We start from the raw sequence: 14,499 nt of genomic DNA, 5'->3' as shown, positions 1-14,499 counted from the left end.
CTCGTAAAAAACCCTGTGAGTGCAGCCCAGCACAGTTCACAAAAGGGCCTCTGTGCGCTTGGTTTTTATCTGATAAAAGTATACTTTCAGATGGGAACAGAATAGACTATTGAATGGAATCTGGGGCAGTGAAACCTAAGTGATCTCTCAGATGTAGTTCATACAAATGAGCAGTCACGTAAAAGAAGTAAACAAATGACATTTCAGTGATCGGAGGAGCAGAGCCGTTCTGAGAGGCTCGCAGGCTAACATGATAATAAACTGGGCTGCACAGAATTACAGCTTCCTATTTCACAAAAGACAAACAGGTCAAGTCGCAAGTAGGAGATTGAGGGGAACCATGGGCAAGTCTAACAGCCAGGGCTGGGTGCAGCTCAGATTCAAAGCTCTCTTGTGCACAAACAAGGAAAGGACAAACAGAACAGTCAGCCTAAAACACACACAATGGCTAGCATGAAAGTGAAGATAATGTCTATGTAATAAAGGGGACTTGGGTTTTATAATAGGCTTCTCCCTGCTGGAGGGATGGCTCAATGGTTTAAGGCATCTGTTGCTCTTGGAAGGGTCTACAAAGAGTTCGTCTCAGCATCTATACGAGGTGGCACACAACCACTCCAGTAACTCCAGCTCCAAGGAATCTGCTGTCCTCTTCTGGCTTCCATAGTCACCTTCACACACGTGGTATATACTCACAGACATAAACATAAATAAAAATAAAATTAGTGCCTGGAGAAATGGCTCAGTGGTTAAGAGCACTGCCTGCTCTTCCAGAGGATCCAGGTTCAATTCTTAGAATCCACATGGCAGCTCACAATTATCTGTAACTCAAGTCCCTGAGGTTTGACACCCTCCTCTGGCTTCTGCAGACACTAGGTACACACACATGGTACGTGTGTGTGTGTATGTGTGTGTGCGTGTCAGGGAAAACACCCATGCACATAAATTTTGAAATTAAAATAATCTTAAAAACTAGACTTCTCTGGTATATAGTTCAGTTGGTAGAGTGCTTGCCTAGGATGCATGACGTTGTTCAGGCACATACCTACATATCTCTGCGCACATGCACACAGCACTGCATGTACATGTGCAGGGAACAGTTCATGAACATTCTTGAACATATTTATTGGTGCGTGAGAGTAAACTGCCAGAGCATGGAGACTGCAGGCCCTCCATCATCCTCAGCAGGTGACCTGTCCCATGGTGATGTAGGCTCCTCCAGCTTTGGCTTTCCCCATTTGTCATCAGGATGACCAACTACTGTCACAGAAATGCTGTCATTGAGAGGGACACTCACCAGCTGAGGTTTACATTGTGTGAAGTTCTCCAGCAAGGTGTGCTCGGCCCAGACAGCCATGGGCTCACGGGTCCTTGTCCCTGAACAGTGTGAGGTTGTGCTTCTTAATGTGTCTCAGCAGGATCTGTCCTCGCCTCTCCAGTGTCTCAAGGACATGCTTCAGACCTGCAGCTCCACCTTGGCTCTCCCAGAACACCTGGTCCATCTGCAGCGACTTGAACAGCAGGTTCTGTAGACACCCTGATGCAAGAACCTTCACAGCGGACTCTGGAAACCTGGGTCCAGAGCCCCAGAGCCCGTGCAAGAAGGGAAAGGCATTAAGTCAGCTCAGAGTCCCCTCAAAGTGTGAATCCAGAACTTGCCCAGCTGGGGAATGCAGCACAGTCAGCCAGGGCAGTACAAGCCTGTGCTTACTAGCTCCTTATCAGGTAGTTCTCTCAGATGGGTCCCATCCTACAGAGAAGCCTGGAGAGCCAACTCAACCACTCTGGGCTCAGCCAGGCACACTTGGGGCCTCCAAGGGGCCTGAGAAGGCTGAGTTGCCCACTGGGAGTGAGCAAGGAAGGGCAGGTCCTCGCCTCGCTCTTTCACTCAGATCTAGGATGAGCTAGCCTTCACACACTGAAGCAGGGCAGCTGGTATTCTGCAGGACCTGGAGGCCCTCTGGGTATGAGGGACAGGCCTGCCAACTGTAGCCCCCCTCAGCCTCCTCCAGCCCTCTGTAACCTCAGATCCAGCTTTGGTCTAACAGACTTTAGCCACCTCAGGAGATGTAGCCAAAAGTCCCACAAGTCTACAGCAGGGCCATCAAGCCTCGTCCCTCAAACCCTCTACCCAACACCCCAGGTCCTCACCCATCTATGCCTTCCAGCAGCCGAAAGTTGAGCTTGTCCTCTGGATGCTGAAGGTAGCCAGCATTGTCTATATACACCAAGCGAGACGGATCACTGCTCCGGACCTTGGAGGAAGGATATGGACAGGGGTGGCTATTTGGTTAGGGCTGAGTGTAACTGGTACCACTCAGTCGTTTTCATGAGCATCCTCAGCTGTCGGTGCCACAATACCCCCGCCACCCCCACCCCACTTATCCACATGGTCCCATGGCTGAGGGCTTACTGTACACCAGGACTGTGTACCATCTCTGTGGATCCTCCCAGCAGCCTTAGGAGCATAAAACTGTTAAGTAATTTACACAAGATCACGTAGCTAATAACCAGCTAGGGCAAACTCAAACCTGGATGTAACTGTGCCTGCTAAATTGCAGGGCATGGGGGGCTGATTCCTGGTATAGGATCCAGTGGGGTCAGAAGCATGGGTGAGAAATGAACTGTCAGGATTGGCGGGGGGGGGCCCACTCTTTAGGGTCAAGAATTTTATGCCTTATCATACACAAACAAGCATGTTTGCTACAGACACACACACACACACACACACACAATCTCTTGCCACTTCTGCCTAAGTGTCACCAAAACCACACAACTATGTCCTTTATCCATATAGATCAACAACCAAACTTAATGGGAAGCAGCTTTAGCATTTCTTAAATCCTTCTCATGCTAAAACTAGCAAGACAGAATTCTCCAGTACTTAAAAAAAATCTATAAAGGGCTGGGGAGATGGTCAGTGGGTAAAGGGCTTACCATGCATTTATGAAGACCTGAAAACTCAGAAGCCTCATAGCAAATCCATGTGAAGTTGTGAGTGCCTGCAACCCCAGTCTGAGGAACAGAGACAAGAGGGTCCCTGGGGTTAATGCTGGCCTAGCTGAATTGATAAACTCTGAGCTCAATGAGAGATCCAGTCTCCAAAAATAAGGTGAGAAGGATAGAGGAAGACACCTGATGAGAGCCGCTGGCTCCACACGCAGGCACTCACCTGAAGGTGCGTGTGTGTGCATACATGTACACAGCGGGGAGGAGATTGGGAACCCTTGTGTCTAGGCATCAAGAGCATCCTCTGCAGGAGAGAGGTATACCCAGTGTTCATGTGACAAGGGACTGTGCATGCACGGGAGACATACCAGGATGTGGACCAGCCGCAGCTCCTCTGGGTTCCGACATTTTTCTCGGAGACCCTCTTCCACACAGGGGTCTGAGGGCTCAGGCTCGAAACCACAGCAGTAGCGATCCAGGCGGTCGTGGACCTATGGAGAAAGCTGGGATGGCACCTGTCTTCTCCAGACCCAACGTCAAGGCCATTTGGCTTGCTGGGCTCTGCTCCAGCCCAGGGCCACTCCTGAATAGTCTTTAGGGGCTGTCAGTACCAGTAAGCTCTGTGCTGGCTTCCAGCTGAAAGGAAGACATCTGCCTAATCCCTTACCTGTTTAAGCCTGACGCTCTGCCAGTGTCCTGAAGATGAACTTGGGGTCACAGGACCCCTGTATCTGCTCCTCTCTGCTTACTACCACAACTCATCTCTTAAGTTGGCATGGTAGGAATGGTGGCCAAGCTTAGCCCATGAAGGCTGCCAGAGCCAGGACTCCAGGACCCAACAAGGACCCCGGGCGGTGTCTGGCCGAGTTGACGGACAGCAGGTTGGTGCTGCAGACCTGCTGGTGTATGAAGGAATGTCGCCCTGATGGCCAGCACTGCCCTGCCACCTCTACCTTCTTCCCTCCTCACTGCAGACCTACAAGGCAGGAACTATGCCACCCTGAGATCGGACACATCCGGGGTCATAAAGGAGAACATAGAATGCTGGATTTGAAGTTGATGAAGATGTTGAAGCCTAATGTTGGGTCCCCATTTGTGGACAATGTGGGCTGCATGTGGAAAAGGGAAAGAGGATGGTGGTGTCCACAAAAGCTGAATCAGGTTTATAGGCCCTTCTGGCTGAGCAGCAGCTGATGACAGATGTAGACCATGTGGTCACCACCCATGCTTGGTGCAGCCTCCACAGTCACAGGGTGATGGGCCTCAATTCTCTGGAACCCTTTCCATCAGCCTTACCTAACAAGACTAAGACCAAAGCAAGCGATCCCTGATGAGCATGATGAGCAAAGCAAGCGATCCCTGATGAGCATGATGGGGATCCCTTGATCCCTGTGAGTGACTCACCCTTGCCGCTCTTCCAGGAGGCAGGGCAGTATCCCAGAGAGGGTGTGAGCTATTTGGGCTAGCACACTGATCAGATGCACCCAGACTTCCTGCCCAGGAGCCCCCTTCCCACTGAATCATGTCTGCTAGCCTTACCAGCAGGTTTCTTAGACTGTCAGTCACAGAGTGCAGATGGACCCAGGGCCCCCTGACCATACACTCTCCCTCCTGCCCTGATTCCTCAGATCCTAGAGGAGAATCACTTAGGCAGAGGGTATATTTAAAGCGGGGCAAGAGTTCCAGGGACAGACTGACCAGAGGTTCCCCTCAGGAGGTACAAGCTTTCCCCAGCTCCCTCAGTGCAGTAGGCCCAAAGCCCAGAGTGCAGTGTGGAGTAAGGACTTTGGTGATATGACCACATGCAGGCCTAGCATTTGCAGAGCAATGGTGTATGGTTAGGGTGTTGTGGTGGTGGTGGTGGTTGTTTTGCCAACCTGACACAAACTAGGGTCATTTTGGAAGAGGGACCCTCAATTGAGAAAATGTCTCTATCAGACTGGCCTGTAGGTGAGTCTATGGCAAAATCTTCTTGATTAATGATAGATGTAAGTTGGGCCCCGCCCACTGTGGGTGGTCCCACCTCCAGGCAGATGGTCCTGTTGTATAAGGAACTAGGCTGAGGAAGCCATGGGGAGCAAGCTGGTAAACAACATTCTGCCATGTCCTCTGCTTCAGGTTTCAGCTTTGAATTCCTGCCCTGACTGCCCTGCATGATGGACTGTCAGCTCTAAGACTGAACAAACCCTTTCCTTTCCAAGCTGATTTCTGTCATGGTGTTTGTTGCAGCAATAGAAAGCAAATTAGGACAGGGTAGCAGAAACCCTGCCTGCTCTGGCCCATGCACTGCCCTCCCTCAACACACAGTTGGATCCAGCAGAGGCCTCTGCGCCTGCCAAGCCCTCCCTGACCATGTCTCGGGCTGCTCCATCCAGATTTCCCGTTATGCAGCATTTATTTGCCAACCAGCATAACACGGGCAACACTGGCCTTCTAAAATGTACGCCCACCTAGATGCCTGGCAGAAAGAGCGTGCCCGCTGGCAGAAAGAGCGTGCCCGCTGAGGTGCCGGGTTGATTATTCTGCCACGCTGTCTGCTTTGTTTCCCCATCAGCTCCAGCAGCAGCTCACATTCCTTCAGGACTTGGCCCTTCCTCCACTCTTTGAAAAAATGAAATGATGGTTCCATGTGGTTCCAGCACACAGAGCCAGCCCGGCTGTGCTGCAAACTGTAATTCAACCTGGAGCTTTTGGTTAGCGAAGGCCCTAAAAGCTCAGGCTGTGTAGGTGCCACGCTGGGAGCTTTACCCAGTACAGCCCACTGGGTCCCTCAAGGCAGCCAAGAAGGACCCCCATTCCAATTATGAAGAGGACAGTGAGTTAGCCATGGAGGGGGACTGGCTACTGTGCTGAAGGCCACATTGCTACAAATGGCGATCCCTGGATTTGAAGCCAGGAAGACTGGCTCTGACCATAAGGACAGGCCATGTGGTAGGCATATATTCTCTGGCATTCAGGGCTATAATTTCTTGGATGGGAAAATAGATGACTGAAATAAAACAAGTAAGTAATTTAAACAATCTGACCCCAGGACCCAGAATGCATTTGACACAAGTTGAGACGTAGTGAGGTCTCTGAACACAAGAATGAAAGAATGAAGCATGAAGAATGACCACAGGGTCCCGAAGAAGGTCTGAGGACCACAGTGTCCCCAAGGAGGCCTGAGGACCCAGGGTCACCAAGGAGGCCCGAGGACCCAGGGTCCCCAAGAAGACCTGAGGTCACAGGGTCCCCAAGGAGACCTGAAGACCCAGGTTCACCAAGAAGGCCTGAGGATCATGGGGTCCCCAAGAAGGCCTGAGGTCACAGAGTCTCCAAGAAAGCCTGAGGTCACATAGTCCCCAAGGAGGCCTGTAGTCACTGGCCGGCCCATCATACCCACCGCCTGGTTTCAGGAAAGGCCTTGCCCTATTACATCCCAAGCAGAATATCTGGGTGGGACAAGACACTGCAGTTGGCCAAAGAAGGCCACAGGCCCATCTGACAGAGTTGGAAGACCAGGTGGGGGTGCAGCACAGGATGTGGGTGGCCCTATTCGTCTGACTAGACTCAGCTGGCTTCTGGGCCAAGCCAGACAGATTCCAGAAGAAATGTCTGGTAATATTTTGGCCCACACCCTTCAGCTGGGACCCTCCTTGATTTCTTTTCTACTTGGCAGCCCAAGTGTCCCAACATTTGCTGGGGGGTAAGATTCACTCTTTCTTTCATAGGAACATTACCTTTCTCAGAGAGTAAATTCCTCATGGATCAGGGCCCCCCCCCACATGCACATGCACATATACATAGGCACACACATGCACATGTGTATACATATGCACATATACATGCACATGTGTATGCATATGCACATATACATGCATACATACATGCACATGCGTATACATATGCACATATACATATGCACATATACATGCACATGTGTATACATATGCACATATGCATGCACACATACACGCACATGTGTATACATATGCACACATGCATGCACACACACATGCACATGTGTATACATATGCACACATGCATGCACACACACATGCACATATGTATACATATGCACACATGCATGCATACACACATGCACATATGTATACATATGCACACATACATGCATACACAATGCACATGTGTTTACATATGCACACATGCATGCATACACACATGCACATGTGTATACATATGCACACATACATGAATACACACACAAACAAAATTTAAAACAATAAGCTAACAAATGCACTCGGCGCGCTGGCGCGTGCTTCTTTGTGTAATGCCGGGGAAGGGGCTGGATCTCCAGGATCACCTGCCTGCCAGGAAAGCCTAGGCGGCCGGCTCCAGGCGGATACATTCAACAGGCACCTGAGGAATGCAGCTTCAAAAGTTGGCAACCCCTGACCTCAGCATGTCCGCGCCCTGTCCAACTGCCCATGCGCATACGGGTGGAGGATAACATGAAGTTAGTAGAGGGGAGTAACAAGATGATCACATAGAAATCACAGCCCCTCCACAGCCAATGAGAAGCCACCATGGACAGATGCTGGAAGGAAAGGTCCTGTCTTTGATGGCCACAGGGAGATGAGATGTCCAGGAACAACTAATGACAAAAGTGAAAGAAGACCAAGTCTTAGGGTCACTGTGGGGAAGGGTTTATCTAGCTTACCCTCGTAGCTAACAGTCCATCACTGAGGGGAGCAAGGGCAGGAACCTGGAAGGAGCAGCTTATGCAGAGGCCATGGAGGATGCTGCTTCCTGGCTTGCTTCTCATGGCTTGCTCCACCTTCTTTCTCATAGAATCTAGTACCCCTGCAGCTCACTGTGGCCTGGGCTCTCCCCCATCAACCACTAATCAAGAAAACACTTGACAAGAAGATCTCATGGAGACATTTTCTCTGTTGAGGTTCCCTCCTTTCAGATGATGCTAGCTTATGTCAAGTTGACATAAAACCACCCTGGACAGTCCCACTGAAGATAACACAGATGCTTCCCAGAAACGTGGGCAGATGGAGCACTAGGGCCTGTTCCTGGCAAGTATGAAGCAGGCTCCTGCAGTTGGTTGGCTTGGTTTTGAGTCACGGTCTCTCTGTGTAGCCGGCTGTCTTGGAACTTACTATGTAGACCAGGCTGGCCCAGAACTCACAGAGATCCTCCTGCCTCTGCCTCCTGAGGACTGGGATTAAAGGTGTATGCTACCACCATGCCCAGCGTGTGGTACACTTTAGGGTGCAACTTTGCTGTCAGTCCACAAAATTTAATTCCAATAAAGTCCCAGAGGGATTGGGGACGAAAGAATAAAAGCAACACAGTAACTGTCAAGTCCCATGAAAACACTATCCCAGCAAACTCTGAAAATGAGCAGTGAGAAAGAGACACACACACCCTTGTAATGAAAACATGGTGAGTCTGGTATCTGGAACAGAACACTCCAGAAACAAGCGCTACATGCGTAAAGAAGTTGGCTATCTGGGAAAGGCAGCATTTCAAACGGAGGAAATGCATCTCCAACAAACGGCACTAGAACATTTAAGCTCAAAGTACTTCCAGATGGACCCAAGATGGATAAGAAAAAAGAAGAGAACTTTTTTAATAACTGAAGCAAGGGGTGACCTTTTGGGAAAAAAAAAATCACACAAGTCCCAAAGCAAAGCTTGATCATTTTCACAGAGAAAAGTGAGACTTCTACACAGCAAAAAGTTTACACAAAGTACTGACAATTGCGACTAGGTGGGTGTTAGAGCAAGCACCCCAGCCTACTCACTCTCTCCAGACCAGCCTAGAACCCATCAGTCATCTCTCACCACTCCTGAAAGTGTCACGGTGGGATCGGGTCCCACACACCCTTGGATGGCTGCCTTCTCTCCCACAGGCAGATCGGTCTTGCTGGGATCCTGGTGTCAGACTCTGCTGCTGAGGACTGAGGAGATAGGGTTGGGCAGGCTGTGACAGAGGCAAATGACACAATGGAAGCCATTGTGTTGGCCCCAAGAAGAGACAGTGCTCGGACCAGAGTCTTAACAGCTGAGGCCTTCTGGGTCCTAGCTTTGGGGGCCATGAGCCTCCTTCAAATGCCAACGTAACTCATGGATCATCTGACTTCTACATAATTCAGACAGTGACGTGTGCCTGGGAGGCAGACGGCAGTGTGGAGCTGTCCCCGAGGTGTCATGGTCATTGCCAGCTCGAGATAAGAGTAGCTATGATTGCCCACAGGAGTCCCTGCAAGGTGTGTCTCTAACAGTCCCCTGAGATGGAGTAGGGAATACAAGGCGTATGAGCCCCAGCCCCCAGATCTGTAAGCAGTTAGCAGTTGTGAGGAGTTGTCCAAGTTCTGATAACCCCTCACCCATGTTCCTGTGAGCAACCCCAATAAACTCAGGTTTGGGGGACTTCAGTGGAACTGTCTCCCATCCCCCATGGAATGAATAGAAACAGACTCCCTAGGAAACGTGTCAGAGAAAGCCCTTGCATGGGGAGATGTGGAAAGCTGTCAGACCCCAGCACTTCCTTCCTGGCTTCTGGGCCCCCCAGGTTGTAAGGGTTGCTAACAGGGGTGTGAGGGAGGCTGATAGTAGACCATCCTAAGTGAGCTGCATCTGGGGTTTGTGGTCAGCCGTGAGTCACAGAGCACCTCTGATTCCCGTGCAGAAACGCACATTCTGCAGCCTCCCAGAGGTTTCTAGGAAGGTGCTGTCAGCCAAACAGCTGCTTTTCTTGACTGCTGCCCAGCAAACTAGGGAAAGGTAGGTATGATCCCAGCCCAGTCGTGTCTGACCACACAGCTGACCTGTGTGTACCTTGGCTGCAGAGATTTCTGTCTCCACAGCAGCATTTGGCAACTGAGGAGGGGTCCCATGCTACAACCCCAGAGATGAACAGAGGGGCTCTGTGCAGAGTGGAAAGCTATTGTGAGCACCTAGGTGCAGTTGGGCTTTGCAAAGGGCTGTTCCCTGGGCCTCAAGGCTTCACAGCTTTTCTGAAAATGTCCCCTTCTGCCCCATTCCTGACCAGCTCAATAGTGACTCTGTGAGAAGGGAGAGAGAGCTCTGGAGCCAGGCCAGCCAGGCTCTCGGTCCCCTGACTGTGACCTTAAACTAGAAACTTAATCTCTCAGGACCGCAAAGGCTAAATTTTATTTTTCACTAATAACTACTGCGTGTGTGCATATGTATGTGCACACATATTCATGCATGTGCTTGTACATATCTATGCTTGTACATATAGAAGTCAGAAGCCAACCTCAGATGTGTTCCTCACCCACCTTTCCCCCACCTCAACAGTCTCTCTGACAAGACCCCAAGGATGTTCCTCTCCAGCCCGGGAACCCGACACACACAGCCACACTTGTCTCCAGCCCTGGAACCCCAGGCACACACAGCCACACTTGGCTTATGAAATGCTTGCACAGAAAGCACATTACCAACTGAGCTGTCTCCTCAGCCAGCTCAAGGTTAGAATGTGAATAAACATGGCATCCTGCCAGTAAGGCTGCCATGGAGAGGGCTGGGTCTGTTCCTGAATAATGTTGAGTGTGGTACCTACTATGGTATCAAGTATATACCACATGTACAGGTGTTGAGTTCATCCACAAATGGCCTAGCGTGTAAGAGCCACTCAGACTGGGATACTATCTGACATAGAGGCAGGGCCCAGAGACAGACATTAGGATAAGAATCCAAGTGCTGGTAGTTAATTCTTTATCTAACCCCAAGATACTTCAGCCCCTCGAGCACATGGGGCATAACTTGGTTTCCTTTCCCACGGCTGTGATAAGACACCCTACAAAAGCAACTTAAGGGACCAAAGTTTTATTCTGGCTCATGATCCAGGGGACTGTCCTTCATAATGGGGAAGTCCCATTTTCACTGTGGGCAGGGGATTCTAGAATGTATAAAACAGAGAAAGCGAGCCAACCACTCCAAAGCACTCCTGGCTCTCTGCTTCTTGGTTGTGGGTGTGAGTGACCAGCTGCTTCAAGTTCCCAGTCTACAGCGGCATCACCACACATACAAGCCCAGAGCAGCCACATGTGTGCTGCCTCACCTTGCTATTCATCTCTACCTAGGATCCCACCTCACCCCCACCACTCAGACTGACTGACAGGCATCATGCCTTTACGATTCCCTTCTGTGCTTTCTGACCTTGCCCCTCTCTCTTCTCTCTTCTGTCTCTTATTTTAAATTATGCAGTCCTCTTGTCTCCATGTTGGTTCAAAGATACAAAATCATAAACAGTTATGAGACTGGAGAGATGGCCTAGTGGTTAAGGTCACTTGTCGATCTTACAGAGACCTGGCCTTGATCCCCAGCATCAACATGGTAGCTTACGATCATCTGTGACTACAGTTCCAAGGGATCTGATGCTCTCCCTTTTCTGCTTTCCATGGTCACCAGGCAGACATGTGGTAAACATACATTCACACAGCCAAAACACTCAGACACATAAAATAAGTACATCCAAAATTGTAAAGAGTAGTGAACTAGTATTTTAACAATGGGATTTGGGTAAGGGGTCCTGATTTTGTAACTTGAGATTAAAATAAAATTTTAATTTATTGTGTGCATTTGTGTGTGTGCGCGTGAGCACTTGTGCACACATGTGCATGCATGTGTGTGTATCTGTGTGTGTATATGTCTGTTCATGTGTGTGCATGTATGCATGCATATGTGTGCATGTGTTCATGCATGTGCATGTGGCATACATGTGTGTGTGTGTATATGTTGATGTGAGAGGTTTTCATGTGTCATGAAGGTGGGCATGCATGTGTGGATACACACATGTGTGGAGGCCAGGGGCCAACTTTGAGTGTCTTCCTCAATTACACTTTGAGACATGGACTCCCACTGAACCTGGGCTCACCGATTCCCCTGGCGGCCTGGTCCCATACAGTGGGGACAACAGGCATGCACTGCTTGGCTGGGTCTTTTAGTGCTTGTGCTGGGAATCCAAGCTCAGTCCTCACACTTGCATGGCAAGTGCTCTGGTGACTGAGCCATCTCTACCCAGCCCCCACTTGTGTCATTTTATGCTACTTACTTATCAAAGTTCCGTTCATCATTGATGACTTCAGAATCAAAGTATCAATCAACTGTAAAAAGTGAGGTGTTGAGGATCCCCTAATCCTAATCAAGATCTAAGCCAACATTTAGCTCTTCATTTAGAAATAAATAAGCATGTGCCTCTCATTAATAGACATATTTGCTTTCTTCCTTAATGACAAGATTTTATGTGTACCTGAGAATGGTTTAAAGTATATGTCGTTATAGTTTATCATCCTTAAATGTTTTATTTATATACATATTTTACACTCCCATATTTTACTCAGAAGCACATATAAATTCCTTGGATAAAATGGGGTCACAAATGGAGGGGTTTTGTTTTATTTTGGTTTTTTTGGTAATGGTTGGGTTTTTTTGCTGTTGTTTGGATGTTTTGCCTGCATGTTTGTCTGCATACTATGGGCATCTCTGGTGCCTGAAGAGGCCAGAAGATGGCATCAGATCCCCTGAACTGGAGTTACAGATGGTTGTGAGTCTCCATAACAGTCCTGGGCATCAGGTCCTGGTGCTCAGCAAGAGTAGCCAACATTCTTAACCATTGGGCCATATATCCTGTCTCTGAGTGGAAAATGTCTAAGAAGCCCTGCTCACAGGATAGACAGCCCTGCTCTAGGGTACCACAGGAAAGACAGCCCTGTTCTAAGACATGACAGGATAGACAGCCCTGCTCTAAGGTACCACAGGATAGACAGCTCTGTTCTAGGGTATCACAGGAGAGAAAATCCCTGCTCTAGGGTACCACAGGATAGACCATTCCTGTTCTAGGGTACCAAAGGATAGACCATCCCTGCTCTAGGGTACCAAAGGATAGACCATCCCTGCTCTAGGGTACCAAAGGATAGACCATCCCTGCTCTAGGGTACCACAGGATAAACAGGCAGGAACATTGTAAGAACAGTTGCTTGGTCAAAAGTCTAGCACTGTGGGGAGTAGGCATACTGACTGGGCATCCTGGTCTTCACCTGGAACCCCCTAACTCCACTGCATTCCACCCCACTGCCCAACCACACCTACCTGAAGCAGAAAGTCAAAGAGAGCCAAACGTGCCCACTCAGCATGGTGGATGCCCAGGCATGGGATCTGGCCTGGCCATTTGCAGCCTTGGGCCAGCAAGGCCTGGTACTGTAGCCAGCCCAGGGCCAGAGAGTTCTGGTCCTCATCTGGGTCTCTTAGGTGCTGCACATCCGGTGCCCACCAGATGATGGGCCTTACACTGCCATCTGTGTAACGGTAGGGCAGAAGGGGACTGTGGAAGCTCCGGGCTACAGCAGGTAGGCTCCGTTGGAGTCCCAGCACACGGTCCAGGTGGAAGGATAGGACTTCATACAGGTCCCTGGGCCTCTTAATCAGGCCACAGAGACCCTGGGAGCAGAGCTGGCTGAGCCTGAGAGGAGATATGTCCTGGAGGGCATCTCCAGCAGATAGTCCAACCTGCAGCACCTGCCCATGGGCAGGGACCCTGGCTTTGCCCACCACTTTCCCATGGACCAGTAGCCGGAGAGTCTGTATATCATGTTCCGTGAACCATGGTGGAACCTGACCCCATGCTGCAGTGCCGGCCAGCCCAGGGGTCTCAGTGCCACACCATGGGGACTTCTGCAGGTCCTCAGCAGAGCTAGGCCACCATGGAGCCTCTGACCCTGAGGTGGCACTCCCAGCCTTCCCACCAGTCAAGACTCCATTCTTGGCTCCTGGCAAGGGATCTCTACCATCTGATGGCCGTGGCCTAAAGCTTGCTGCAGCAGTATCTCTCTGTGCCTGAAAAGATGTGTGGCTTCTCTCTGTGAGTGAGACAACCATGGTGACTGTCTTGCTCTGTGTCTCTTGGACTAAACCATTATGCCCAGGCTGGCCCAGCGCTGTGCCCCCTGCATCTCTCACCTCCCCCTCTAATAGAAGCTCACGATCCTGGGCACTGAGTATCTCATCTCTCCTGACACTCAGTGGGTGTCGGCTTCTGTCCACTTGCCTTCTGCGGCTTTGCTTCTTGGCACAGACCAAGATGGGATTTCTGGGCAAAGCCTGGCCTGTCCAGCGGCCCAGGTTCCTTGCTGGCTGCCTCAGGCTAGAGTTCAAAATCTGCTGAATCCTGGGGTCAGATGCACCAACTTCCCCCCGAGGCTCCATGGGACTAAGTCCTGGGGTGGAGGCTGGATGCTCTGGAGGGAAATGAGTGACAGCCACTGCAGACAGGACCATCAAGAGGCAAAATGCCATCACTGACCGCTTCTTGCCACGAAGCCTTTTCCAGATCCAAGACACCTGAGGATGGGGTAAAAAGATAGTGTGAGACCTAGGAAAGCCATCGTCTTCAAAACACAGAACAGCAATGGCAGTGGACAGAGTATGGGGGACAGGAAGCAGCAGCAAAAGGACACCTAGCTGCTGCCCACAGGGGAACATGACAGCCCAGCCAGCTGCACCCACCCCTACTTCAGAGCTTAGCTTGCTTCTTAGGCAGCCTTCACTGATGCTTATAGACATACCTGACATCTCTGGA

The 14,499-nt window shown here is 50.2% G+C and overlaps 1 protein-coding gene across 3 annotated transcripts in view; it reads right to left on the bottom strand.

The window, feature by feature from the left end:
• Positions 1–580: 580 nt before the first annotated feature.
• The window catches only part of Gask1a (golgi associated kinase 1A), a 42,622-nt gene continuing 28,703 nt past the window's right edge, over positions 581–14,499 (bottom strand). For 2 of the 3 annotated variants that reach the window (XM_029482046.2, XM_029482047.2), the window contains exons 2-6: positions 13,014–14,261; positions 3,315–3,437; positions 2,935–3,012; positions 2,149–2,252; positions 581–1,569 (exon numbers count right to left, since the gene is read on the bottom strand). In XM_029482046.2, coding sequence (XP_029337906.1) covers positions 1,359–1,569; positions 2,149–2,252; positions 2,935–3,012; positions 3,315–3,437; positions 13,014–14,261 — 1,764 coding nt within the window. In that variant the 3' untranslated portion in view covers positions 581–1,358. The remainder of the gene's footprint in view (positions 1,570–2,148; positions 2,253–2,934; positions 3,013–3,314; positions 3,438–13,013; positions 14,262–14,499) is intronic. The other variant, XM_085828207.1, reaches the window with a different exon arrangement.

Source organism: Mus caroli, unplaced genomic scaffold (genome assembly GCF_978045245.1).
Source record: "Mus caroli unplaced genomic scaffold, Mus_caroli_1 scaffold_11, whole genome shotgun sequence".
In the NCBI taxonomy this organism is placed as follows: domain Eukaryota; kingdom Metazoa; phylum Chordata; class Mammalia; order Rodentia; family Muridae; genus Mus; species Mus caroli.
Note: the sequence above shows the minus strand (reverse complement) of the source record. Positions and strands in the feature narration are given on the sequence as shown.